Genomic DNA, 26,625 nt, shown 5'->3' with positions numbered 1-26,625 from the left:
CTATTGAGCATGATCGGAACATCATTAGGCACAGGGAGTCACAGGGGGATAAGCTGATGACAGTAAGTATAAAAGCCCTGACAACGAAGCCACATCAGCCTAAACCCCTGATGGTAAGTCGTATGTGGTAGAATGTTTTAAATGTCAGAGGGAAGGACATTACGCACGAAACAGTAATTATAAAAGCAAGGTATATCGACCCCCTAGACCAGAACATGACTCACAGTATGACACACGTAATTGGGATCAGGGATAACATATGAAAAATTTTGGGCCGCACCTGTAGTCTGCAGCCAGTGAAGTTAATTGCTAGCCTTGGAAGTGAACCTGAGGTCACAGTTGATGTAGTTGTTAGATCATTCCTTGTAGATACAGGAGCGGCCAGGTAAACTCTGTGATTTATCTTTAAAGTTTCCTTTTCATCTCTGAGGTTCACCGACAGAACTACAGCTCAAACGTCACGTCTACTCGGTCTTTTCAGAGGTCTGCCCAACCCCCGTATATCTCACTAGCATCATTGTGCCTGGCCATGCACAGAGGGTGGAGAGTGGAAATAATGGTGGAGGGAGACTGTGCAGACATACCGATAGACATGTTGGTGTGACAGCCTGATGATGAACAGAAATCTGTCAATTTTTTTCTTTTATTATTCTCTCTCTTTGTTTTTTCATGTTCTACGGATGGTTTATTTTGCACAACAGTTAAACACATTGTAATGCAGGATTTATGCTCCCTACAGAAAGGTCGCTGACTCGGAAAGAATATCGTATCACTGGAGTGTCTGTTCCGGGAAGACTGAGAGGCAGCACTGTTGAGACGGCATCTGAGCAAGGAGAACAACAAAACTAGAGGCGGTTGTCGTACCAGTTTTCTTTTTCCCTTTTCTTATTTTCTCCACCTCCCATCACCCTCCTTTCCTCCCCCCTTCTCATTCTTTTCCTCTTCCCTTGACAAGATGGACTTACCCCAAGAGACTGCATTCCGGGTTTTCCTGTTGACCCTGTTGTTGACCAGAGCAGTCTGTTTCGGTAAAAGTACCAGAGAGGTCGAGAAAGGATTTGGAATGGGTTCTGATGGCAAGGACAGATTTGTAGAATTCCAAGAGCAACACATTCACCGAGCAAAGGCGAGTATCAGAAAACGATCTGGTAGTCATGAAACTAGGAGGCACTGTGAAGGGTTATTGGCTGAGGAAAAATGTATCTGTAGAAATTGTGAAAACATTGGCCCTCATTCCGAGTTGTTCGCTCTGTATTTTTCATCGCATCGCAGTGAAAATCCGCTTAGTACGCATGCGCAATGTTCGCACTGCGACTGCGCCAAGTAACTTTACTATGTAGAAAGTATTTTTACTCACGGCTTTTTCTTCGCTCCGGCGATCGTAATGTGATTGACAGGAAATGGGTGTTACTGGGCGGAAACACGGCGTTTCAGGGGCGTGTGGCTGAAAACGCTACCGTTTCCGGAAAAAACGCAGGAGTGGCCGGAGAAACGGTGGGAGTGCCTGGGCGAACGCTGGGTGTGTTTGTGATGTCAACCAGGACCGACAAGCACTGAACTGATCGCACAGGCAGAGTAAGTCTGGAGCTACTCTGAAACTGCTAAGTAGTTAGTAATTGCAATATTGCGAATACATCGGTCGCAATTTTAAGAAGCTAAGATTCACTCCCAGTAGGCGGAGGCTTAGCGTGTGTAACTCTGCTAAATTCGCCTTGCGACCGATCAACTCGGAATGAGGGCCATAGTTGAGGACGGGTGCATCCAGAGATGTCAGTCCAGCCTTAATATCAACACGGACCGTCATCCATTGAGTGACTATCACTCATTAGTGGGTAAGGTTTTAAACCAAACAGAATGCTGGGTGTGCTCATAAGTACCTCAAGGTCAGAGCAAGTCAGGACTAGTACCGTACCCTTTAACAATAGATGAGGTATTTGAATTAAGGGGTGGGAGACCAGTGGACAAGAAATTTAATATTTCTAGGCCCCCTAGTTTGAAGCTCCACCAATATCATGTGGATAGGTCCTTAGTATGTTTCAACATTTCCAATCCCCGAAAGCCGGGAAATTGGGAAGTGACATGGAATAACCAAACCATGGCATTTTCACACAGAGCCGACAGAATGCCCGTAGACCCAGAACTTATACGCCAAATAGCCGACGGTGGAAGATATTTTCGGTAAGGTATACTCTAGGAAGTAGGACCATGCGGGTTGGAGAAGTATCTCCAGGGTACTGTGCGCATATCATACAGCCTGATACGTGTACTGAACAGATGAGAGAGTTAGGGATAGGATTTTTCACCTGGAAGGTTTGCAATATGGTAATGTCATATTCTGTCCCATATGTTCTCCCCGATGATGCTTATTTCATATGTGGGAGGAAGGCGTATAAGTGGCTTGCCCCAAACTCAGAGGGATTGTGTTACATTGGAAGAGTGTTGCCAGAAGTAATGACCATAACCCATAATAAGATGAAAGACGTTCACCGCAATGCTCAAGCTCCTTACACTGACACTCACCATGAACACATCGTTAAGAGACACCTTATAGATAGGACAGAGCACGCAGCCTCTGATTTGATCCACGAATCCACCGGGATTCAATTCCTACTCGCGTTAGATATCACCCGTACCGCCAGAGGAATTATAAATTTTAGGTATATTCATGCGCTAGCGAACCTGATAGACAATATCACCGAGATGTATGATGACACCTTCAGGTATACAGGGAGGGAATTGCAAGCCTACAAAACGGAACTGATCCAGCACAGGATGGTTCTCAATTACATCACAGCGGTGACAGGCGGGTATTGTGTCACCCTAGCAACTCAGTATGGTGTGAAGTGTTGCACGTATATTACAAACAGCACTGATGACCCCACCGAGGTCATAGATCAAAAGATGGACGATATCTTGCAGTTGAAGTGGGAGTTCAGGAGGAGACACAACCTTACCCTTACTGCTGTGAGTAATGAACTGACCGGCTGGGTCTCATGGTTGAACCCACGCAATTGGTTCTCTGGTTTAGGAGCATGGGCTCAAAATGTTATCGTGAATGTAGGAAAGTTTCTCCTTTATATCCTGGGAGTTGTCATAATGATTGGTTTGATATTTAGATGTGTTCGGATTTTAATGCAGTGCAAGCGCAGTACCAAAGTGATGAGTTTGAGGAGCGGGGGGCATTGTCACACAAACTTATTTAATTTATGACCCTTCAATTGAGACAATGTTGTGATAAGACGTGATTCCACGGTCCGTTTCTTTCACCCGTTTCTCCTTTGTTTTTCTCCCAAGCAAAAATACATCCATTCGGAAAAAGATTTTGATGGACATTTCTACAGACTTTGATGGATATTCTAAAGACTTTGATAGACACTTTAAAGACTTTTAAAGACTTTTTATGGACACATGAAAGACTTTGATTACCACCCACAGCAAGGATACACCCATCCGGACAAGACTTCAACCAACACCCAAGGATGATTGCACACATTATTATGTGAATGTATTTGTGATATGTTTCTTATCTTCATCTCTACAACCTTCAGGTAGTGACATACATAGTCGACAGGTGATATAGATACATATATTAGCATTCACATGTTTCCCCCCCTCCATTTATCAACAACTAAATGTGCACCCCATTTGTTGGAACAAGAAGCCGAAAAGAGCTCGGTAGTGTTTGTTGGCCCACTTACAGACCCTTAATACGGGATAAGAAGGATTTAATGTATACTTCGCAATACCTCAAAGCTTATCTAGAACATGTACGGCACGATGATACATGCCCCTCAGACATGAATTTCATACATACATGCTTTTACTATCCCACTAGGTCGTACATTTCCCGCCTACTCCTCTCCTCCTACCACCCAATCATTTATAGGTATTGTAGTGTATATTTTTCTGGTTAATGTTCCGATAGTGGCAGTTATTGTTGACTGCCAAAGGGTGGACTGTCAAAGTCGAAGAATATCATAATGCATATGTCTTGTACTAACCCCTATGCACATGCCCGCTGCTCGTGCACACAGTCCGCCGTACGTGCACATATCCGCAAATTGCGTAAGATCGCTCCGGCGATCATGCGCATGATATGGGTATTTAATAAATAAATAATAAATTTAATAGTATGTAATAAAGTTGTACTTGTCACGGTGTGTGTGTCCTGTTTTTATTTGGGTATTTTTTTTCCAGTAGTACTACAGGTACCAGCGGGCCCGTTTTTCTCCCGCATGCTGGTACTTGTGGTTCTCCAAGTACCAGCTTGCGGGGGAGGCTTGCTGGGACTTGTAGTACTACTGGAAAAAACAATATTCAGACATTTTTCTCAAGGCTATCAGCCTCCCATCCGCAGCCCTTGGATGGGGGGGGACAGCCTCGGGCTTCACCCCTGGCCCTTGGGTGGCTGGGGGGGACCCCTTGATTGAAGGGGTCCCCACTCCCCCAGGGTACCCCGGCCAGGGGTGACTAGTTGGATATTTAATGCCACGGCCGCAGGGCACTGTATAAAAGTGACCCCCGGCTGTGGCATTATCTGTCCAGCTAGTGGAGCCCGATGCTGGTGTAAAAAATACGGGGGACCCCTACTCGTTTTGTCCCCCGTATTTTTTGCACCAGCATCAGGCGCAGAGCCCGGTGCTGGTTTTAAAAATACGGGGGATCCGCTGTCAATTTTGACCCCGGATTTTTAAAATCAGGACCAGCTCGAAGAGCCCGAGGCTGGTTATGCTTTGGAGGGGGGACCCCACGCCATTTTTTTCCGGGTTTTTCCTGTTTTTTCAATTCGCGGCAAAATACGGCAAATTGGCCGTTTTTCGCCCACGGGACTGTCGAATCCGTTTTTCATTGAATATGGTGAATTCCGGCAGCCACCTGCCGGAATTCACCTGTCGAATTGTGTCGAATTAAAAAAACGGCGATAATTTGCCGCGATTCGCCGTGAATTGCATATACCCCTATGGCTATGTATGTTATGAACACTGACCATATCTTTTTCTAGAGGTGCTGGGATCTGTTATTTAATTTTCTGTGCACTTTATAATTTGCAACGCCGCAGCCCGGCTGGCTTGCGTCCGGGATCCCCATGACGACCAGCCGCATGGTGGATGACGTCATCAGCTGTGAGATGGGAGAGACGCCGGGACCAGCGCGGCCGGGCGCAGCTCACATGGCAGGATTCTTTGGTATTTTAAGGTATGTTTTTTTCTGTTTCACTATGTTGTTCACCTTGACAAAGGGGACGTTTTGTTCCCCGAAACGTTGGTATCTTTGTGGAATACAAGTTTTGACCATTACAGCCTCTGAGTGCCGCTACCTTCTTTTATATTGTGTTTTATCCATGATTGAGGGCACAGGAGCAATACTGCATTTTTAAGGGAGTGCCGGTCCGCAAATGACTATATATATATATATATATATATATATACACACACAAACAAATATAAAACCACAGCACTCACCACCCCAGAAGCGAGGTGCAATGTCTGCACTCACCACTCATAGGGTGGGGTGCATGTAGTCCATGGCCACCTACTTAAATATATACAAACAGAAAATTCAGCACTCACCAAAGCAAACTCACTTATCCTCACAAAGGAGGATAAGTGAGCTTGCTTTGGTGAGTGCTGAATTTTCTGTTTGCATACCTCCCAACATGACCCTCTCCAGGAGGGACACAATGCTCTGCTTCTGGACTTCCCTCTTACTGTATGATTGCTGGCACCTGTGTTGAACAGGCTAATGGATAAGAAAGGTGTATCACCACAGGTGCTGGCAATCATAGATTAAGAGAAAAGTCATGTTGGGAGGTATGTGTTTGTATGTATAAAATATATATATATATATATATATATATATTGGCAGAGACAGCATGTTTCCATGTGAAAGTAATGTGGAGGATCCAGACCAGGTTTTGGAAGCTATAGCAGAATCCCAGGTGTGTGATCAGCAGCACCAGGGATTTCCTGAAATAAGGGTTTCCAGGGCAGACTCACCTTGCTCCTGATGGCAATTAGTGTCCAGGTGATAGGCCGGGGTGTGTGGGTGAGACTAGGGACCACTGGAGCCTATTAAGAGTCTGCTATACTGAAAGTGCCTGCAAGCTACCGCCTGTAACACCAACTGCATATGGATGTAACTTGCTGTGTGCTGACCTGCTGTTCCAAATAAACACCGAAAATGTTCATCTGAGTTCCCGTGTGTGTGATCCTTGTCACAAGTGGTGGAGAATGCGAGCAAGGACACTGTGTACAGCAGAAACTGTGGGTAAGCATACCGGTGTTTAAACTGCAAGTTTTTTCCTTTTCTTTTTTTCATCTCTAGTTATGCAGTACAAGTGGCAGCCTTAAAGGGACATAGCATTAAGGGACATAGCATTATAGGCATACTGTCTGCTGTTATGTGTTAAATAGCCAGCAAAGTAGGTGGGTGTCAGCTCGGACTGTTTGATAAGCCTGGCATATTATATTAAACCTCCTAGATTTGTTCTTAAAGGGGCCACGCAGGGCAATATGGAGGAATTGCTAAAACAATTTGCTGAACTTGCAGCTGGGCAACAAACCCAGATTCAAATGTTACATGAGGGGCAACAAACCCAGATAGCTGGGCAACAAACCCAGATTCAAATGTTACATGAGGCCCAATGAACCCAGGCTGAAAGACAACAAACTCAAATTCAAATGTTGTGTGATGAGTTAAAAGCGCTAAAATAATCTGAGCCAGAGCGGGAAAGGCTATTGAAGGAACCCCAGCATTCTTTTGCACGCTTGAGCGCACGGCCACGCGGTTGGGATGGCCTGCAGAGGAATGGTCTGACAGGCTTGCTCCCTGTTTAACAGGGCAGGCACAGCGGGCGTATGTGGACATGACTGTGGCTGAGGCACGTTCCTATCCTGGCCTGAAAAAGGCTACTGTATATTGGATAGGATTGGAGTGACGGGGCCCAGCAAAGCTCAAGAATTCCATTACTGGCGGCTCGAGGGCTCTGAGCCTCCCAGGATTCAGCTGGCCAAACTAGCCTGACTGGCAAGGGCCTGGTTGTAGCCGGATAAGAACTCTGCAGTACAGATTGTGTAAATAGTCACACTGGAGCAGCCTATGTGGGTGTTAAACCGCATGGTGCAGCAGTGGGCCCTTCAAGCTGCCCCCCAGACATTTGAGGAGTTGGCAGTGGTGATTGAGCGGCACCTGACGCTGGGAAAGCTGAATAAAGCCAGGTCAGGATACAGGCCAACACCCAAACCCAGCACTCAGGTCCCAGTAGTTAAACCAAAGGCTCCGCCTCCCTTGGTGTGTTTTGTGTGCGGCGAGCCTAGTCATGTGCGGCGGGACTGCCCGAAACAGGGCGATCCGATGGATTGCAACGCAGGGAAAACGGCTCAGCCGTTGTTCAGCATGGCGGCGGCGGGGGTATCCCAAGCAGAGTCCTCCCTGTTCCGGGTGCTGGTACAGGTGGAAAACCGGGAGATTTGGGCCCTGGTAGATACCGGCAGTGAGCTCACCATTGTCGCGGCCAATGTGGATCCTCCGGGAGCAGACAAGGTACAGCCTCCTGTCAGGGTGTTGTGCATCCACGGTGATGTGGAGGAATGCCCACGGGTCTACTTACCCCTGACCATTCAAAGTTGGTCGTTAAAGGTGGATAGTGGCGGTGACCTTCAGGCACTCGTATCCGCTGATCCTGGGCCGGGACTTTCCGTTGCTACAGGAGCTGGTTACCTGGAATGCTACCAACAAACTGTCAACCACTGAAACAACTCAGGAGCCAGAGACTACCAAAGTTTAGCATCCGGGAGAGAGGTTGCCGTTCCCAAACCACCCCAAGAGACTGAGTCCAAGGCCCATTGGAACCCAGTTGGTGAGAAGATATCACTGCAGGACTTTGGGAGAGATCAACGCGATGACAGCAATTTGGTACACGCCTTTGAGACTGTTAAAGTAGTTAAAAGCAGGGTAATTGATGCTTTACCATCAGAGGGTGTACCATATTTTGGGGTCTATTTACTAAGCCTTGGATGGAGATAAATCTGACGGCGATAAAGTCCCAGCCAATCAGCTCCTAACTGCCATGTCACAGGCTGGGTTTGAAAAAATTATAGTTAGCAGCCGATTGGCTGGTACTTTATCTCCTGCGACTTTATCTCCACCCAAGGCTTAGTAAATAGACCCCTGTGTTTTGAAAAATGACTTGCTATACCGTGTCACTACTTTACAAGGGAAAAGGGTAGATCAGCCCCGAAAACTGGAGCAGTTGGTGTTCGAAGCTGCCCATACGCATTTGTGGGGTGGCCATCTATGGGAGGAGAAAACACTCCAACGCATCAAGTTAAGGTTCTTTTGGTCCGGCATCTATGCTTCCGTTAAGAGGTACAGTATTGTCAGGAATGCCTAGTCTGTCAGAGAACAGCCCCACGGCCAGAGTTTAGAGTTTCACTGGTACCCCTCCCTATAATTTCCGTACCTTTTGAGCGGATTGGTATGGATCTGATAGGGCAAGTGGAAAAATCTGCTCGAGGGCAACAATACATATCGGTGGTAGTTGATTATGCTACCAGGTACCCAGAGTCCATACCCCTGTGCAATATGAAATCTAGCACTATTGCCAGAGAACTACTAACCATGTATACCCGGTTAGGAATACCGAAAGAGGTCCTAACGGATCAAGGTACACCTATCATGTCTAAACTCATGAAAGATTTATGTTGGTTGCAAAACCTAGACAGGATTACCACCTCGGTGTACCACCCACCGACAGATGGCCTGGTAGAAAGATTTAATAAAACCCTTAAGCAAATTATAAAGAGCGCAGTGTCACAAGAAAAATTAGATTGGGATCCGCTCCTACCTTACTTGATGTTTGCGGTCAGAGAGGTACCCCAATCCTCTACAGGGTTTAGTCCCTTTAAACTAATCTATGGGAGACAGCCCAGAGGAATTCGAGATCTCTTAAAAGAAGGGTGGGAAGAACAACCATGCCAGGACCCTAATGTCGTTCAGTTTGTGGACCAGTTATACGGTCATCTAAGGCAGATTGCGCCACTACTGAACAAACACATGGAAAGGTCCCAACAACATCAGAAACAGAGGTATGACGTCACATCAGTTAACCGGTCCTTTAATCCGGGAGATAAAGTGTTAGTGCTGGTGTCCACCATAGAAAGCAAGATGTATGCACAATGGCGGGGCCCCTATGAGATCATTGAGGCAGTGGGACCAGTTAATTACAGGGTCCGACAGGAGGGTAAAAGGAGGGAGGTACAAGTCTACCATGTAAACCTGTTAAAACCCTGGAAGGAAACTGACAATCAGACCACTTTGGTAGCTAAAAAGATTTCAGAATGCCAGGTACCCATGGAAGTCACGCTTACTCCTGAACAGAAACGGGAAGTGGTGAACTTGACGAAACGCTACCAAGATGTGTTTTCTGCCATTCTGGGAAAGACACAGATCATCCAAAATGATGTTGTGACTCCACCTGGGGTGGTCATTAAACAAAGGCCATATCGTATATCCGAAGCGAAGCGGGCAGCGGTAAAGCAGGAGGTGGAAGAGATGTTATGCCTAGGGGTTATAGAGGAATCCACCAGTGAGTGGAATAATCCAATTGTCCTAGTAGCGAAGCCTTCAGGTGCCTTACTGTTCTGCAATGACTTCCGAAAATTAAATCAAGTGTCCCGGTTTGATTCTTACCTTATGCCCCGGGTTGATGAGTTGGTAGAAAATTTTGCCAATAGTCAATATCTCACTACACTTGATTTAACAAAAGGTTATTGGCAAATTCCGTTAACAGAAGCTGCTAAGGCAAAAACAGCGTTCTCTACTCCAGAAGGCTTATTCCAATATAAAATGCTCCCATTTGGTTTGTATGGTGCCCCAGCAACCTTCCAGAGAGCTATGAATAAGTTGCTGCGGCCGCACAGGGAATATGCGACTGCATATTTAGATGACATTGTTATTTTCAGCTCTGACTGGGAGTCACACCTACCAAAGGTAGAAGCCATTTTACAATCTCTACGGGCACACGGGTTTACCGCCAACCCTGAGAAATGTGCCATTGGTATGATTGAGGCCAAGTATTTGGGGTACATTGTGAGCAGAGGACAGGTTAAATCTCAGCCTAGTAAGGTCGAAGCAGTCCACACCTGGTCTAGACCTAAATGTAAATCACAACTTTGGACATTTCTTGGTTTGGTCGGATATTATCGCAGGTTCATTTGAGATTTCGCCGCTAGAGCGGCTCCACTAACCGAATGTCTTAAAAAAACAATTCCCAGACAAGATAACGTGGTCTAGACCAGTGGAAACTAGTTGGCAGGATTTAAGACGAACTTTGTGTACTGAGCCTCTCTTACAAGCTTCTGACTTTAAAAAGCAATTTGTGTTACAAACGGATGCCTCTTGGACAGGATTAGGTGCAGTCCTATCCCAAGAGGTAGATGGAAAGAAGAAGCCCATCCTCTACCTTAGCCGTAAATTATTGCCCAGGGAGCGCAGGTACTCAACTGTAGAGCTGGAGTGCTTGGCCATTAAATGGGCAGTTGAGTCACTAAGGTATTATTTATTGGGACGAGAGTTTTTGTTGGTCACAGACCATGCACCCTTACAGTGGATGCATACAAACAAAGAGTGTGGCTCGTTGGTTTTTGGCTTTGCAGCCATTTAAGTTTGAGGTGAGGCATCGTCTGGGGAAACAGCACCTCAATGCTGATGCCCTTTCCATGAGGTTTGTAGGTCTTGTTCCTCCAAGCAACCCTATGGTGAAGCTAGATGAGGAGGAAGAAGGCGAGGTTGGTGACCTCCGGAAGGTGGTGGAAGGCTGTGTACCTGGGTGGAGGACACAGGATGAGGCAGAGAGCTCGCCTGAAAATATTGTCGCTTTACCAGGGTGGTTGAAGCTAAGGGCAGAGGAGTGTGGCAGAGACAGCATGTTTCCATGTAAAAGTAATGTGGAGGATCCAGACCAAGTTTTGGAAGCAGTAGCAGAATCCCAGGTGTGTGATCAGCAGCACCAGGGATTTCCTAATATAAGGGTTTCCAGGGAAAAGTCACCTTGCTCCTGATGGCAATTAGTGTCCAGGTGATAGGCCGGAGTGTGTGGGTTAGACTAGGAACCACTGGAGCCTATCAAGAGTCTGCTATGCTGAAAGTGCCTGTATTCTACTGCCTGTAACACCAACTGCATATGGATGTAACTTGCTGTGTGCTGACCTGCTGTTCCAAATAAACACTGAAAATGTTCATCTGAGTTCCCGTGTGTGTGATCCTTGTGTGAATATATATATTCACATGGAAAAATGAGGCGGCACTCAGAGTCTTGGAATCACAAAAAAAACGTGTAACAGTGCGGATCAACGTTTTGGGGTCTCCCCCTTCGTCAGGATTAGTGCATTACATAAAACAATGTGTTTAAATAAGACTTACCCCTCAAGAAGAACATCCCCTCTGGAGTGTGCCGCTGGCCGCGCCATCCCGGTCTCCAGTCTGACGTCACGAGCATCTCACAGGAGGCGCGTCCATGGCAACGCTGCCTAGCAACAAAAAAGCATATACACAACTTTCGTGAAACAGCGGCGTGAACAATATAGCTCAAGACACGGCGGAGTGGCAAATCATGTTACAAGATTTACTATATATCACATTTAAAGTGCTTCTAATGTGCTATATAAAAAATACATTTATATAATAAAACTCTTTACAGTGAAACACAACGTGAAAAAGGCATATTAAAGGCTAAACCCCTGCATACTATCAAAAATGTCAAATATTGTAAAAACTACTGTGCGATCCTAGAATGCTGTTTAAGATTACTGAGACCACCATATTCCCCTTTACTCGTGTAAAGCACTTTAAATGCGATATATAGTAAATCTTGTAACATGATTTGCCACTCTGCCGTGCCTTGAGCTATATTGTTTACGCTGCTGTTTCACGAAAGTTGTGTATATGCTTTTTTGTTGCTAGGCAGCGTTGCCATGGACGCGCCTCCCGGCGCCGGCATGTCACTTCCGGTGAGACGCTCGTGGCGTCAGACTAGAGACCGAAATGGCGCGGCCAGCGGCAGACGCCAGAGGGCATGTTCTTCTGGTGGGGTAAGTCTTATTTAAACACATTGTTTTATGTAATGCACTAATCCTGACGAAGGGGGAGACCCCGAAACGTTGATACGCACTATTACACGTTTTTTTTGTGATTCCAAGACTCTGAGTGCCGCCTCATTTTTCCATGTGAATATATGCAAGGGTCTCATCCCTGGAGGAAGGCACCCGAGCAAGCCAGCCCCATAGCAGGGGCAGTGCCGAGTGCCGGAGTGTAAATTTGTTTTATATATATATATATATATATATATATATATATATATGCCCCAAAACGTTGGGATAACTTTGTGATGCAGTGAAATATCAATTTTGAAATCAGTGCGCTGCTTGTTTTGTGCCAGAGGAGATATATATATACACACACACACACGCACACACACGCACACACACACACACTTACACACACAGTGGTGCAAGCATGTGGGTATGCTCATGTACGGCGTACCCTTAATTTGGCAGTGAGTACACCGTACCGCCCGAACACTTTGCACTGCAGTGCACCTGTGACCCACTGAAGCCGCGGAGATGCCCTCTCACGGCTGTCTGAGAAGTACGGAGATAGTTTGCATAGCTCCGTCCCCTTCCCCACTAGCGTCTGGACTCCCTAATTTCAAAAGGCAAGTGGAAGCCTTCCTGTGCTGACAGTGTTGGTCACCGCAGGTGGAAGCAGCGCTGTAGCATTGTGTAGCGCTATGTGCTCTGTGAGGCAGGGTAGAACGATAAAGGCACTGGGGACCGCAGTATTCTAAACCTCATGTCCCTGCTAGCCAGAGCATGGGACAATACTCACTGCTGCCGTCCCTCATGTCTGTGATGGCCCCGGCAGTGGTGCAAGGGTGTGGGCATGCTCGGGCAGCGGGTATGCCGTACTGTCTGCCGCACATTTTGCAGTTTGTTTGTGACCCGCCCCATCATTACTGCGGTGGCCACCTCCCACTTTGCCAGGACTGCTGGGAGGCGGGAGCGCCATGCTGACGTGGCACTCTGCCTGGCCTGTCTGCAGCGAAAAATACCCCGTTCTCTGTTTTTCTTGCGGCGCCTGGCATCACTTTGTGAAGAGAAGGCTGTAGAACTCAGAGTGAAGAGGGTAGGCTGAAAGACACAGTGAACGGAGGGCAGGCTGAGAGACACAGAATAAAGGGAGGGGGAGGCTGAAGGACTCAGAGTGAGGTGGGCAGGCTGAGAGACACAGAGTCAAGGAAAATGTGGCTGGGAGAAGCAGGGGGAGATGATGGTGTAGCTGAGAGATGCAGGGGAAGTTGATGGTATGGCTGGGAGACGTAGTGGAGAAGATGATGGTGTGGCTGAAAGACGCAGGGGGAGATGATGGTGTGGCTAAGAGATGCAGGGTGGAGATGATGGTATGGCTGAGAGATGCAGGGGGGACATGATGGTGTGGCTGAAAGTTGCAGGGGGGATATGATGGTGTGGCTGAGACACGCAGGTGGCTGGCATGAGTCTGCTGGAACCTCTGTGGTATGACGATGACTTTAGTTATATTCCTACAGAAACAAGCATCTTCCGGATCATGTGACTTTCTACATATATAGTGAATACCGTCTGAAGACGCTTCTGGGAGGATACATTTCTTCAGAGGTTCCCCATTGTGAGAAACCACCATATAGGTAAGGTGCATTTGGAATGGAAAGGAATGATCACAGAGTGACGAAAAATGGGTGGAGTGTCATGTTGACAAGCCCCCATTTTTTTTTAGTTAACACGCCCCTTGTGGCATGTGACCATGCCCATTTTTTTGCACGCCTTCGGCGTGCAACCACTGTACCACTAAGGAATTATTTCTACTTGCACCACTGAATACCCCCATAGTATAAAACAGAAAATAAATTGGTAATAATTATAAAATTGCTTAGAGTTCTAAACGTAAACCTATTCTCTTTACTAATCACAGGACATTATATAAATTGTACTCGATAAATTAAATTAAATCATTTATTTTTCTCTTTACCTGGGAGAGGAGATTCACTTAGAACTTTTGAGAAATCAGGCAGCACATTGGGAAATGGAATGCTGATTGTACTGCCGCTGTGTGGACTTGAGAAGCCACTTGAAGACGGAGAAACAGAGCCAAATGATCTTTCCCCTTCAGAAATTCTCTTTTTCTCAGGTAGAGGGGGCTGTGAATGAAGACTTTTTACTACATGGTGTAGAACCGGACTGCCTTGGCTTTGTGAGCTGTTATTGTCCATGGAAAACTGTGTTCTTATGGTTTTAGGGGAACCATTTTCACCTGAGAAAAAAGATACATGTTTCTCATCTACCAGAGGACTATTGCTGGCAGTAACATGACTCTCAAAGTTCAGATATGCCTGCTTATTTTTGCTTGAAGAGTTCTCTGGTAGATCAGTAGGTGCACAATCCTGACTGTTTATTGCAAGAGCCTGAAGCCCAGATGGGGACTCTTTGGTTAGTATTGATCTCTCAGAGTTCAGAAACCCTGATGACTGCAGACCACTTACTGGTGACCTGCTTCTGCTCTTTAATGAAGATTGATAGGCAAACAAAGGTTTTGTTGCATTTTCATTCCATAAATGTTCAACTTCTGAAATGCTATAGGAAAAAAAGAATAAAAATAGTCAGTTATATTCAAATTCTAAAAAGCCAAAATGTTGGTAGTAATTCAATACTGAACTTAAGGATAACAGAATATAAATGCTACTTAACAAGAAACATTAATCATCTAGGCAGGATATTCTGATGGTATATGTTTAATTTGCCGGCTGTCGGGATCCCGGCGTTCAGGATACTAACGCCGGAATCCCGTCAGCCGGAATACTGGCGCAACAGGACTATTCCCAGCTGTGGATGTCCATGACACCCACAGAGTGGGAACAGAACCTGTGGCCAGCGCAGCGAGCCCGCAAGGGGACTCTTTTCGCACTCGGCCCGCTGCCAGCATGCTGCCGGCCAGGGATGCTGCCGACGGTATATTGAAGGACGGCATCCCGTCCGCTGGTAAATCATACTGAATCCATTCTGATACTGAATTACAAATGTGCCCCTATTCAGCTGTTTTGTGCTATAAAGTTTCAGATTGCCGCAGATTAGCTTCTTTTTCGCAATGCAGCAGATACAAATAGGATTGTAGAGTACTGGGGCTTAGAATTCGTACTTTTCTCGCACAATGTTGTGCGTTAGGACACATGGTGTGGCTCAGTCACATCGGCCCTCAGTCTCATATTAATGTCTTTTTTGCACTGGTATAAAGAACAAATCGACTACTGGTGTACAGGGTAGGCATATGTTATACTTTTATTGCATTACAAATGGGAAAAGATGCAAATTCAATAAAAATACTGAGTGATGGGACACGACTCTGTTAAGTCACATCTTTTGTACAAGGCCAAACAGTGTTATTTGGCACAATTTGAGGCTAGATGAATAAGGACACATGTAGCTGTGCAACCCTCTGTAAAGAACAGGCATATTTAGGGGACATCGCACAGGTGAAAATGATACTGACTGAATGGAGGGCAGGCGTGAAAGATTGCTGTTATTGTGGCTTTATTAATGAGCAGGAAAATTCAGAAGGGGGGTGGGGTGTAAGGGGGGTTGATAGAAATGTATAAGCTCCACTTTACCTATAGTTCAGCTTTTGACTGAGTTGTCCAGGATGAAATGGCACCATTTTTTTTTTTATTTGTTCATACATACAAAAGAAAGAGGCTCAAGTGAAGGGAAAACTGGTAGACTTAGCAGGGGTGTATTCATAATGGGTGCAATACAAACAGGCCTGAGTCAAGGGAGGCCCATACCGCTCATACCTTTCCACAACCACTGCAGAGATAAGTGCATGGGACGTAGAGAAATAACTTGGCAAAGGTGCTGGCATCATTTTTTTTTTTAGAGGTATCCGCATGTGCAGATGTGTTAGAGCAGAGGTTCTCAAACTCGGTCCTCGGGGGCACACACAGGGGTAAATTTACTAAGGTCCCGATTTTGACCGAGATGCCGTTTTTTCATCAAAGTGTCATCTCGGTAATTTACTAAACTCAAATCACGGCAGTGATGAGGGCATTCGTAATATTTGGAAGTCCTAGGAAAAAATCACGAATGAATACACCATCGGTCAAAACGCGGCTGTTTAAGTATGAATCTCGGTCATTTACTAAGAAGTGCAAAGCAAAAAAAAAAAAAAAACACTGCCGTGAAAAATTACAACTCGTAAAAAAGTGCTTAAAAAAAACAGACCTGCTTTTTTTATCCGTGATTGGATAGGCATGCACGGATCCATGAGATCCGTGCATGTATATCAGTGGGAAGGGGTGGGAAAGTGATTATTTTCTCAAAAAAAATTGCGTGGGGTCCCCCCTCCTAAGCATAACCAGCCTCGGGCTCTTTGAGCCGATCCTGGTTGCAGAAATATGGGAAAAAAATTGACAGGGGTTCCCCCATATTTAAGCAACCAGCATCGGGCTCTGCGCCTGGTCCTGGTTCCAAAAATACGGGGGACAAAAAGAGTAGGGGTCCCCCGTATTTTTAAAACCAGCACCGGGCTCCACTAGCTGGACAGATAATGCCACAGCCGGGGGTCACTTTTATATAGTGCCCTGCGGCCGTGGCATCAAATATCCAACTAGTCACCCCTGGCCGGGGTACCCTGGGGGAGTGGGGACCCCTTCAATCAAGGGGTCCCCCCCCCAGCCACCCAAGGGCCAGGGGTGAAGCCCGAGGCTGTCCCCCCCATCCAATTGGCTGCGGATGGGGGGCTGATAGCCTTTTGTGAAAATGACAAGATATTGTTTTTAGTAGCAGTACTACAAGGCCCAGCAAGCCTCCCCCGCATGCTGGTACTTGGAGAACCACAAGTACCAGCATGCGGTGGAAAAACGGGCCCGCTGGTACCTGTAGTACTACTAAAAAAATACCCAAAAAAAGACAATACACACACACCTTGAAAGTTAAGTTTTATTACATACATCCACACAAACATACATACATACTTACCTTATGTTCACACGAGGGTCGGTCCTCTTCTCCAGTAGAATCCAAGGGGTACCTGTTGAATAAATTCTACTCACCAGATCCAGGGTCCCAGGCTCCTCGGAGAATCCTTTTGTAATCCACGTACTTGATTAAAAAAAAAAAACGGACACCCGAGCCACGCACTGAAAGGGGACCCATGTTTGCACATGGGCCCCCTTTCCCCGAATGCCAGAAACCCACTCTGACTGATGTCTAAGTGGGTTTCTTCAGCCAATCAGGGAGCGCCACGTTGTAGCACCCTCCTGATCGGCTGTGTGCTCCTGTACTGTATGACAGGCGGCACACGGCAGTGTTACAATGTAGCGCCTATGCGCTCCATTGTAACCAATGGTGGGAACTTTCTGCCCTGCGGTTGACCGAAAGTGACCTCACCGCTGAGCAGAAAGTTCCCACCATTGGTTACAATGGAGCGCATAGGCGCTACATTGTAACACTGCCGCGTGCTGCCTGTCAGTCAGTACAGGAGCACACAGCCGATCAGGAGGGTGCTACAACGTGGCGCTCCCTGATTGGCTGAAGAAACCCACTTAGACATCAGTCAGAGTGGGTTTCTGGCATTCGGGGAAAGGGGGCCCATGTGCAAACATGGGTCCCCTTTCAGTGCGTGGCTCGGGTGTCCGTTTTTTTTTTTTTAAATCAAGTACGTGGATTACAAAAGGATTCTCCGAGGAGCCTGGGACCCGCGATCTGGTGAGTAGAATTTATTCAACAGGTACCCCTTGGATTCTACTGGAGAAGAGGACCGACCCTCGTGTGAACATAAGGTAAGTATGTATGCATGTTTGTGTGGATGTATGTAATAAAACTTTACTTTCAAGGTGTGTGTGCATTGTCTTTTTTTGGGTATTTTTTAGTAGTAGTACTACAGGTACCAGCGGGCCCGTTTTTCCGCCGCATGCTGGTACTTGTGGTTCTCCAAGTACCAGCATGCGGGGGAGGCTTGCTGGGCCTTGTAGTACTGCTACTAAAAACAATATCTTGTCATTTTCACAAAAGGCTATCAGCCCCCCATCCGCAGCCAATTGGATGGGGGGGACAGCCTCGGGCTTCACCCCTGGCCCTTGGGTGGCTGGGGGGGGGACCCCTTGATTGAAGGGGTCCCCACTCCCCCAGGGTACCCCGGCCAGGGGTGACTAGTTGGATATTTGATGCCACGGCCGCAGGGCACTATATAAAAGTGACCCCCGGCTGTGGCATTATCTGTCCAGCTAGTGGAGCCCGGGGTGCTGGTTTTAAAAATACGGGGGACCCCTACTCTTTTTGTCCCCCGTATTTTTGGAACCAGGACCAGGCGCAGAGCCCGATGCTGGTTGCTTAAATATGGGGGAACCCCTGTCAATTTTTTCCCCATATTTCTGCAACCAGGATCGGCTCAAAGAGCCCGAGGCTGGTTATGCTTAGGAGGGGGGACCCCACGCAATTTGTTTTTACGTTTTACAGTGTTTATTGGGAAAAAAAAAAAAATGAACCCCAGCACGGATCACACAGATCCGGCCGAGATTCATTTTGAAAAAGTCAGCAGTGTTTTGCTAATCACTGCCGTAAAAAACTGAAAAAAAAGACGAATGACATCGACATCGGAAAACCCGAAAAGGCAAAATACGGCAGCTTAGTAAATTAGTCGTAATAAATTCAAAAAGTTGCAATTTTACATTGTCGATGTCATTCGTGATTGAACTTTGACCTCAAACGGGAAAACACGAATCTTAGTAAATTTACCCCATAGTGCATGTTTTGCAGGTCTCCTCACAGAATCACAAGTGAAATTATTAGCTCCACCTGTAGACCTTTTAAAATGTGTCAGTGAGTAATTAATACACCTGTGCACCTGCTGGGTTACCTGCAAAACATGCACTGTGTGTGTCCCCGAGGACCGAGTTTGAGAACCTCTGTGCTAGAGTCTCCCCAGCGCATGAATTGGAGCAAGAGGCGGAGGGAACACACAGAGACAGCACAGTGATGAGATGCCTCCGAACCTTAGGTACAACCCCACTTTGTCAGCTACTTAAAATGTTTTTACTTTATAACAAAACAAAAAACTAAAGGCTAGCATTTTTATTAAACTCATTTTATTCTATTTTAATATTTGTCTGAAAGTAGAAGCAGCAATCATAAGCTCTCGGGGAATTTAAGTGAAGGGTTCACAATTTAAATTATTGAAGTCGCATTATTTCAGGGAAAAAAGGAGTTCAACAATGATTGTTTATTTTCCTGCCGACAAGGTAACATTGTACACATATTTTTTTTACTGATGCTTGAAAAAAAACAAACACACAAAATCACCAGTATAGTGTACTGTAGCTCACAGGAAAACATTCGGCTACAGAGTATGTCTAGACAGAGAGCAGCATGGGATCCAGGATTCAGCTTTGTGGCACAGAAACCAAAAGCGGAATCAGGGATCAAAATATCTGTGAGAAAGCAGATAGTAAAATACAGAATAAATACTAGGCACCTGCTTTATTACAGAAGCAGAGGAAATGTTTAGAAGCATTGAGGAGAAAGGTCTCTAGGATTTAGCAGAGGATAACAACAAATGTTGCAAGTGGAGTGAATTGGTGCCAGTCTGATTTTGGGTGTCCAAAAAATATTTGTAAAGAAAATGATTGTTAAATATGACGTATTTAAGTAATTTACAGGAGATAGAGTAGTAAACAGAAAAGAAGAGTTAAAAGGGATAGTCATACAAGGGTTGAGAAAAAAATGTCATATTAGTGCTGGAAGTCATTGTAAAACCTTGACACGGAATAGAAAAACAAAACCCCACCTCTCTGTTCTGGGTGCAGGATTTGGAGACCCCTGGATTGAAGATCTTTCCAATTCCGTCATGTAGAATACAGAATTTGTCCCAACCGAATGGTCAGAAGGAAGGATTCTCTGTTTAAGGCCGTCACTGTAATTTTTCATCTCTAATGCAAACACAAAAAATAGGATTTTAATTACCTACCAGTAAATCCTTTTCTCGTAGTCCGTAGAGGATGCTGGGGTCCATTTTAGTACCATGGGGTATAGACTGTTCCGCAGGAGCCTTCGGCACTTTAAGACTTTTCAACAGTGTGAACCGGCTCCTCCCTCTATGCCCCTCCTCCAGACCTCAGTATAGGAACTGTGCCCGAGGAGATGGACAACTTCGAGAGAAGAATTTACATTAAACTAGTGGCGAGATTCACACCAGCTCACACCATACCAAAAACATGTTGCCTAACATGGCCTTTAAATTAACCCATGCTAACGTGCATGCATAACGTAACAGCAACTGCTGTGAAACATCTTAACACATGAGAACCTGTGTAAAAAGACAAAACGTAATTTGAAAGAAAAATTAGCACTGGGCGGGTGCCCAGCGTCCTCTACGGACTACGAGAAAAGGATTTACCGGTAGGTAATTAAAATCCTATTTTCTCTTACGTCCTAGAGGATGCTGGGCTCCATTTTAGAACCATGGGGATGTACCAAAGCTCCCAGTACGGGCGGGAAAGTGCTAATGTTCCTGCAGAACTGACTGACCAAACTGAAGGTCGTCAGCAGCCAAGGTGTCAAACCTGTAAAACTTAGCAAACATGTTTGCCCCTGACCAAGTAGCTGCTCGGCAAATTTGCAATGCAGAGACACCCCGGGCAGCCGCCCAGGAAGAACCCACTTTCCTTGTAGAGTGGGCCTTTACCGAACTCAGTAACAGCAATCCTGCCGTGGAATAAGCGTGCTGAATGGTACCTCTGATCCAGCGCGCAATAGTCTGCTTAGAAGCAGGACCCCTAATCTTGTTGGGGTCATAGAGGACAAACAAAGATTCTGTTTTCCTTATCCGAGCCGTTCTTGCAACATAAGTCATCAATGTTCTGACGACACCCAAGGACTTTGAAACGGCTGAGGTGTCAGAAGCCACTGGCACCACCACAGGTTGGTTGATATGGAAATAAGACACATCCTTTGGAAGAAAATGCTGACGCGTCCGCAGTTCAGCTCTATCTTCATGAAAAATCAAATAAGGACTCCTGTGTGAGAGAGCCCCTAATTCAGACACTTGTCTGCCTGAGGCCAAGGCCAATAGCATGACCACTTTCCAAGTGAGAAATTTCAACTCTACCTCTTGTAGAGGCTCAAACCAGTCCGATTTAAGGAACTGCAACACCACATTAAGATCCTATGGCACCGCAGGAGGCACAAAGGGAGGTTGGATGCGCAGAACCCCCTTCACGAACGTCTGGACCTCAGGAAGGGAAGCCAACTGTTTCTGAAAGAAAATGGACAAGTCCGATATTTGGACCTTTATAGACCCTAATCGCAAGCCAGCATCCACACCCGCCTGTAGATATAGGAGAATACGTCCTAATTTAAACTTCACCGCAGGAGACTTCTTGGATTCACACCAAGATACATATTTTCTCCAAATACGATGGTAATGTTTAGACGTTACCCCTTTCCTGGCCAGAATAAGTGTGGGAATGACTTCATTGGGAATACCCTTACGGGCTAGGATCTGGTGCTCAACAGCCATGCCGTCAAACGCAGCCGCGGTAAGTCTTGATAAACAAACGGCCCCTGCTGAAGCAGGTCCTCGCGAAGAGGAAGAGGCTGAGGATCTTGCAGTAATAACTCCTGAAGATCTGGATACCAAGCCCTCCTTGGCCAGTCTGGAGCAATGAGAATTGCTCGAACCCTTGTTATTCTGATGATCTTGAGAACTTTTGGTATTCGTGGAAGTGGAGGGAACAGCTACACCGACTGAAACACCCACTGGGTCACCGATGCATCCACTGCTATTGCTTGTAAGTCTCTCGACCTGGATTAATATTTCTGAAGCTTCTTGTTGAGACGTGATGCCATCATATCTACTCGAGGAACGCCCCAACGATCTGCTACCTCTGCAAAGACTTCTGGGTGGAGGCCTCATTCTCCTGGATGGAGATCGTGTCTGCTGAGGAAGTCTGCTTCCCATTTGTCCACTCCCGGAATGAAAATTGCCTACAGAGCTTTTGCATGTCTTTCTGCCCAGAGGAGTATCTTTGTCACCTCTGCCATTGCCGCTCTGCTTTTTGTTCCGCCCTGGGGGTTTAAGTAAGCTACTGCCATTACATTGTCTGACTGAATCTGTATGGGACGACCTTGAAGAAGGTGTGCCGCTTGATGAAGGCTGTTGTACACAGCTCTCAATTCCAGAATGTTTATGTGAAGGAGTACTTCTTGACTTGACCATCGTCCTTGGAAGCTTTCCCCTTGCGTGACTGCTCTCCAACCTCGGAGGCTTGTGGTCGCCAGGATCCAAGTCTGAATCCCGAACCTGCGTCCCTCCAAGACATGAAAACTTTGAAGCCACCACAAGAGTGAAATACTGGTTTTTGTTGACAGGATTATCCTCCGGTGCATGTGTAGGTGCGATCCGGACCACTTGTCCAGTAGGTCCCATTGGAACACCCTGGCGTGGAATCAACCAAATTGTAGAGCCTCGTAGGCCGCTACCATCTTCCCCAGCAGGCGGATGCACTGATGAATCGATACGCGTGCTGGTTTTAAAACTTGTGTGACCATCCTCTGGATCTCCAGAGCCTTTTCCACCGGTAGGAATACTTTCTGTGCTTCCATGTCCAATATCATTCCCAGAAATGATAACCTCATTGTGGGTTACAATTGTGATGTTGGAAGGTTTATGATCCAACCGGAAAGTGCCATGTTCTGCACTAGTTTCACCCTGGATCTCGCTTTTATGAGGAGATCGTCCAAGTATGGGATGACTTTGACTCCTTTCTTGCGAAGAAGAACCATCATCTCCGCCATCACCTTGGTGAATTTTCTCAGAGCCCGAAAGGCAATGTTTGGAACTGGTAGTGGCAGTCCTGCACCGCAAACCTCAGGTATGCCTGATGCGGCGGGTAGATGGGAACATGTAAATAAGCATCTTTGATGTCCATCAATACCAGAAATTCCTTTTTCTCCAAGCTGGAGATCACCGCTCTCAGGGATTCCATCTTGAATTTGAACCTTTTCAAATAAAGGTTCAGAGTCTTTAGGTTTAAAATCGGTCTGACTGAGCCATCCGGTTTCGGCACTACAAACCCTTTTTCCTGTTATGACACAGGAACTAAGGAAATTATGTTGTCTTGACATCATTTCTGTATTGCGTTCAGCACTTTTGCTCTGTCCTGAACAGAAGCTGGTAAGGTTGATTTGAAAAATCGGCATGGGGAAGGTCCTGAAATTCCAATTTGTACCCTTGGGATACTATCTGCAATAACCAAGGAACCAGATCTGAGTGAACCCAGACCTGGCTGAAAGACAGTAGACGTGCCCCCACCCAATCGTACTCCCACAGGGGAGCCCCAGCGTCATGCTGAGGTTTTAGCAGAAGTAGCTGTTGACTTCTGCTCCTGCGAGTCTGATGGTGTTGTAGATTTTTTACCTCTTCCTCAACCTCTTCCTGCGTAGAAGGGGGTACCCTTTGCCTTTTTGGACTTGTTGGGTCGAAAGGATTGCATCGTATGAGAATGAAATCCTTTCTTAGGTGGAGCAGCTGCGGAAGGTAGAAATGCTGACTTGCCTGATGTAGTTGTTGAAATCATGGCCTCCAGCTTGTCTCCAAAGAGGGCTTCTCTATTGTAAGGAAGCGCCTCAATATTCTTTTTTGATTCCACATCAGCATTCCATTGGCGGTTCCACAGCGCCCTGCGGGCTGAAATTGCAATAGCGGAGGATCTTGAACTCAGCAACCCAATATCCTTCATAGCTTCAACTAAGTAACCTGCAGCATCTTTGATATGGCTGAGAGTTAGGACTATTTCATCCCTGTCAACTGTGTCTATGTTAACAAGCAAGTTGTCAGACCATTTTTCCACAGCGTCACCTACCCACGCACAAGCAATGGTGGGCCTGAGCACCATTCCCTTAGCCGTATATATGGATTTTAGGGTTGTTTCTAATTTACGGTCAGCTGGATCTTTTAAAGTGGCTGAACCAGGGGCAGGCAAAACTATTTTCTTAGACAGCCGAGAAACTGAGGTGTCTATCATTGGGGGTGTCTCCCATTTGTGCCTGTCTTCCTCAGGGAAGGGGTACGCTACACGCATCCTTGTGGGAAGGGTACATTTCTTCTCAGGGTTAGCCCAAGATTCTTCAAAGAATGCATTCAAATCCTTTGAAGGAGGAAAAGTCACAACCTGCTTTTTATTTAATTTAAAATAATCCTTTTCCTCTGGGATCAGTGTTGTTTCAGGAAACTCCAACACTTCCTTTATAGCAACTATCATACATTGAATGCTTTTGGTTAATTTGGGGTCTACCCCTCTCAAATCCCCAGTGTCGACGTCAGAGTCGGAAACTGTGTCTGTGTCCCCTTGCATTATCTGGGCCAGAGACCTTTTCTGGGAACTGGATGGGACCCGAGTGGATGATATGGAGGGGTCAGTAAACAGTGCATCCTCCACAGACTGCCTCCAATATTTAGTCTGTTGTTCAGACTCAGAGAATTTCTTTGCAAGCATTGACATACTCTTTTGCAACATTCTCACCCACTCTGGCTCCTTCTGAGAGGGAAGGGCCACCACATTACCCTCTTGTGCATCTAAAATGGGTTCTTCTTGGGAAGAACCCTCCTCAATGTCTGACATGTTACACACTTGTACACACACACCCCTATCACACAGGGGAGCTACTGGGGACAGACCCACACTAAAGTCTGTCAGAGAGACACAGAGGGATTTGCCAGTCCACACACTGCGCCTTATAGTGAATTGTGGAAATATTACCCACTAACAGTGCATATACCAATAATAGGCCCACAGACCTAATTATAATTAACACTCTCTGCCCCTTCCATAACACCCTGTACTTGTATCAGCGTTGTCATGAGGAGAAACAGCGTTCAGGAGCTTCACACTAGAGTTTCTGCAGGAGAAAATGGCACCCAGTGAGTGTTTTGGCAAGTCTGAGGAGAAGCCCCGCCCTTCAGCCTCAGCAATGTAATATTTATACTGGCTGGGGATGGCACATCAGCGGCTGTACATGTATGTGCCCTTTTTGCCAGTGAGAGTAAGGTTTTAAAACATGCCCTCAGAGCGCCCCCCCGCGCTCTGCACCCTTGTGCTGAGAAACATGGCGTGCAGCGTGCGCATGTACCTGTATGCCGCCAACGATGACCGGAGGATCCCCTCTCTGCAGGACTCCGGTAATATACTCACCAGCCTTCTGACTTCTGGCTCTGTTAGGGGGTGGCGGCAGTGCTGTGGAGTGAACGCTGGCCAGGCTTGGGCTGTGTTCAGTACCCTTCAGGAGCTAATGGTGTCCTATCAGCGGAAGCAGAACCATTAACTAATTGAGAAGTTGGTTCCTACTTCTCCCCCTAAGTCCCACGAAGCAGGGAAGCTGTTGCCAGTAGCTTCTCTGTAAAATAAAAAAACCTAAGAAAGTCTTTTTCCAGCAAAGCTCTGTAGAGCTCCACTAGTGTGCATCCAGTCTCCTGGGCACATTTTCTAAACTGAGGTCTGGAGGAGGGACATAGAGGGAGGAGCCGGTTCATACTGTTGATAAGTCTTAAAGTGCCGAAGGCTCCTGCGGAACAGTCTATACCCCATGGTACTAAAATGGACCCCAGCATCCTCTAGGACGTAAGAGAAATAGAAATTATGCTCTCACTTAAGTCACCTATATGGTTGGTAATACCTGTACCAATTGTAAGCATCTAAAACATGTGCAGATTCACCGTCAGGTATTGCACACTAATAAGGAACTTAAGTTAAGTACACTTTGTGCAATAATCGGACCAATCGGAAATCTTACGGGCAAGCAGTACAATAATTACAGAGTGTGCATGCATCACCCAGCCGTTTCTAGACAATATGGTTCCCAGTGCCCCTTACATTATTTGTAATTTTCCCTCTTTATAGTAATGCCCGTTATACACTATGCAAAACAACATAATGCTCCTTACACAGTATGCCACTCACCGTAATGCCCCTTACATATTATGCCACACAATTTAATACCCATTACACAATATTCCACATACCGTAATGCCCCTTACACAAAATGCCATACAGTGTAATGCCACTTTTACATTATGCCACAAACCGTAATGTCCCTTAAAACATTAAGTGCTCCCTACACCTTATTATGCCCCAAACACCACTGCCCCTTGCACCATATTATGCCGCACACAGTAATGCCCGATGCACCATATTAGGCCCCACACAGTTATGCCCCTAGCACCATATTATGCCCCAAAATATAGTGCCCTTTACACCATATTATGCCTCACACCATATTATGCCTCACATAGTAATGCCGCTTGCACCATATTATGCCCCACACAGTAATGCCCCTTGCACCATATTATGCCCCACACAGGAATGGCCCTTGCACCATATTATGCCCCACACAGGAATGGCCCTTGCACCATATTATGCCTCACACAGTAATGCACCATATTATGCCTCACATGGTAATGCCCCTTGAACCATATGTCTCACACAGTAATGCCCCTTGCACGATATTATGCTCTACGCAATGCCACTTACACCATATCATGCCCCACAGG

At 46.3% G+C, this 26,625-nt stretch overlaps 1 protein-coding gene across 3 annotated transcripts in view; it reads right to left on the bottom strand.

The window, feature by feature from the left end:
• Positions 1–26,625, bottom strand: part of TNS3 (tensin 3) — a 1,058,399-nt gene that overhangs the window by 84,759 nt on the left and 947,015 nt on the right. For all 3 annotated transcript variants that reach the window (XM_063922694.1, XM_063922695.1, XM_063922696.1), the window contains 2 exons: positions 19,867–20,008; positions 14,062–14,663 (listed from right to left, as the gene is read on the bottom strand). In XM_063922694.1, coding sequence (XP_063778764.1) covers positions 14,062–14,663; positions 19,867–20,008 — 744 coding nt within the window. The remainder of the gene's footprint in view (positions 1–14,061; positions 14,664–19,866; positions 20,009–26,625) is intronic.

The sequence above is a fragment of the Pseudophryne corroboree genome, chromosome 5, assembly GCF_028390025.1.
Source record: "Pseudophryne corroboree isolate aPseCor3 chromosome 5, aPseCor3.hap2, whole genome shotgun sequence".
NCBI lineage: Eukaryota > Metazoa > Chordata > Amphibia > Anura > Myobatrachidae > Pseudophryne > Pseudophryne corroboree.
Note: the sequence above shows the minus strand (reverse complement) of the source record. Positions and strands in the feature narration are given on the sequence as shown.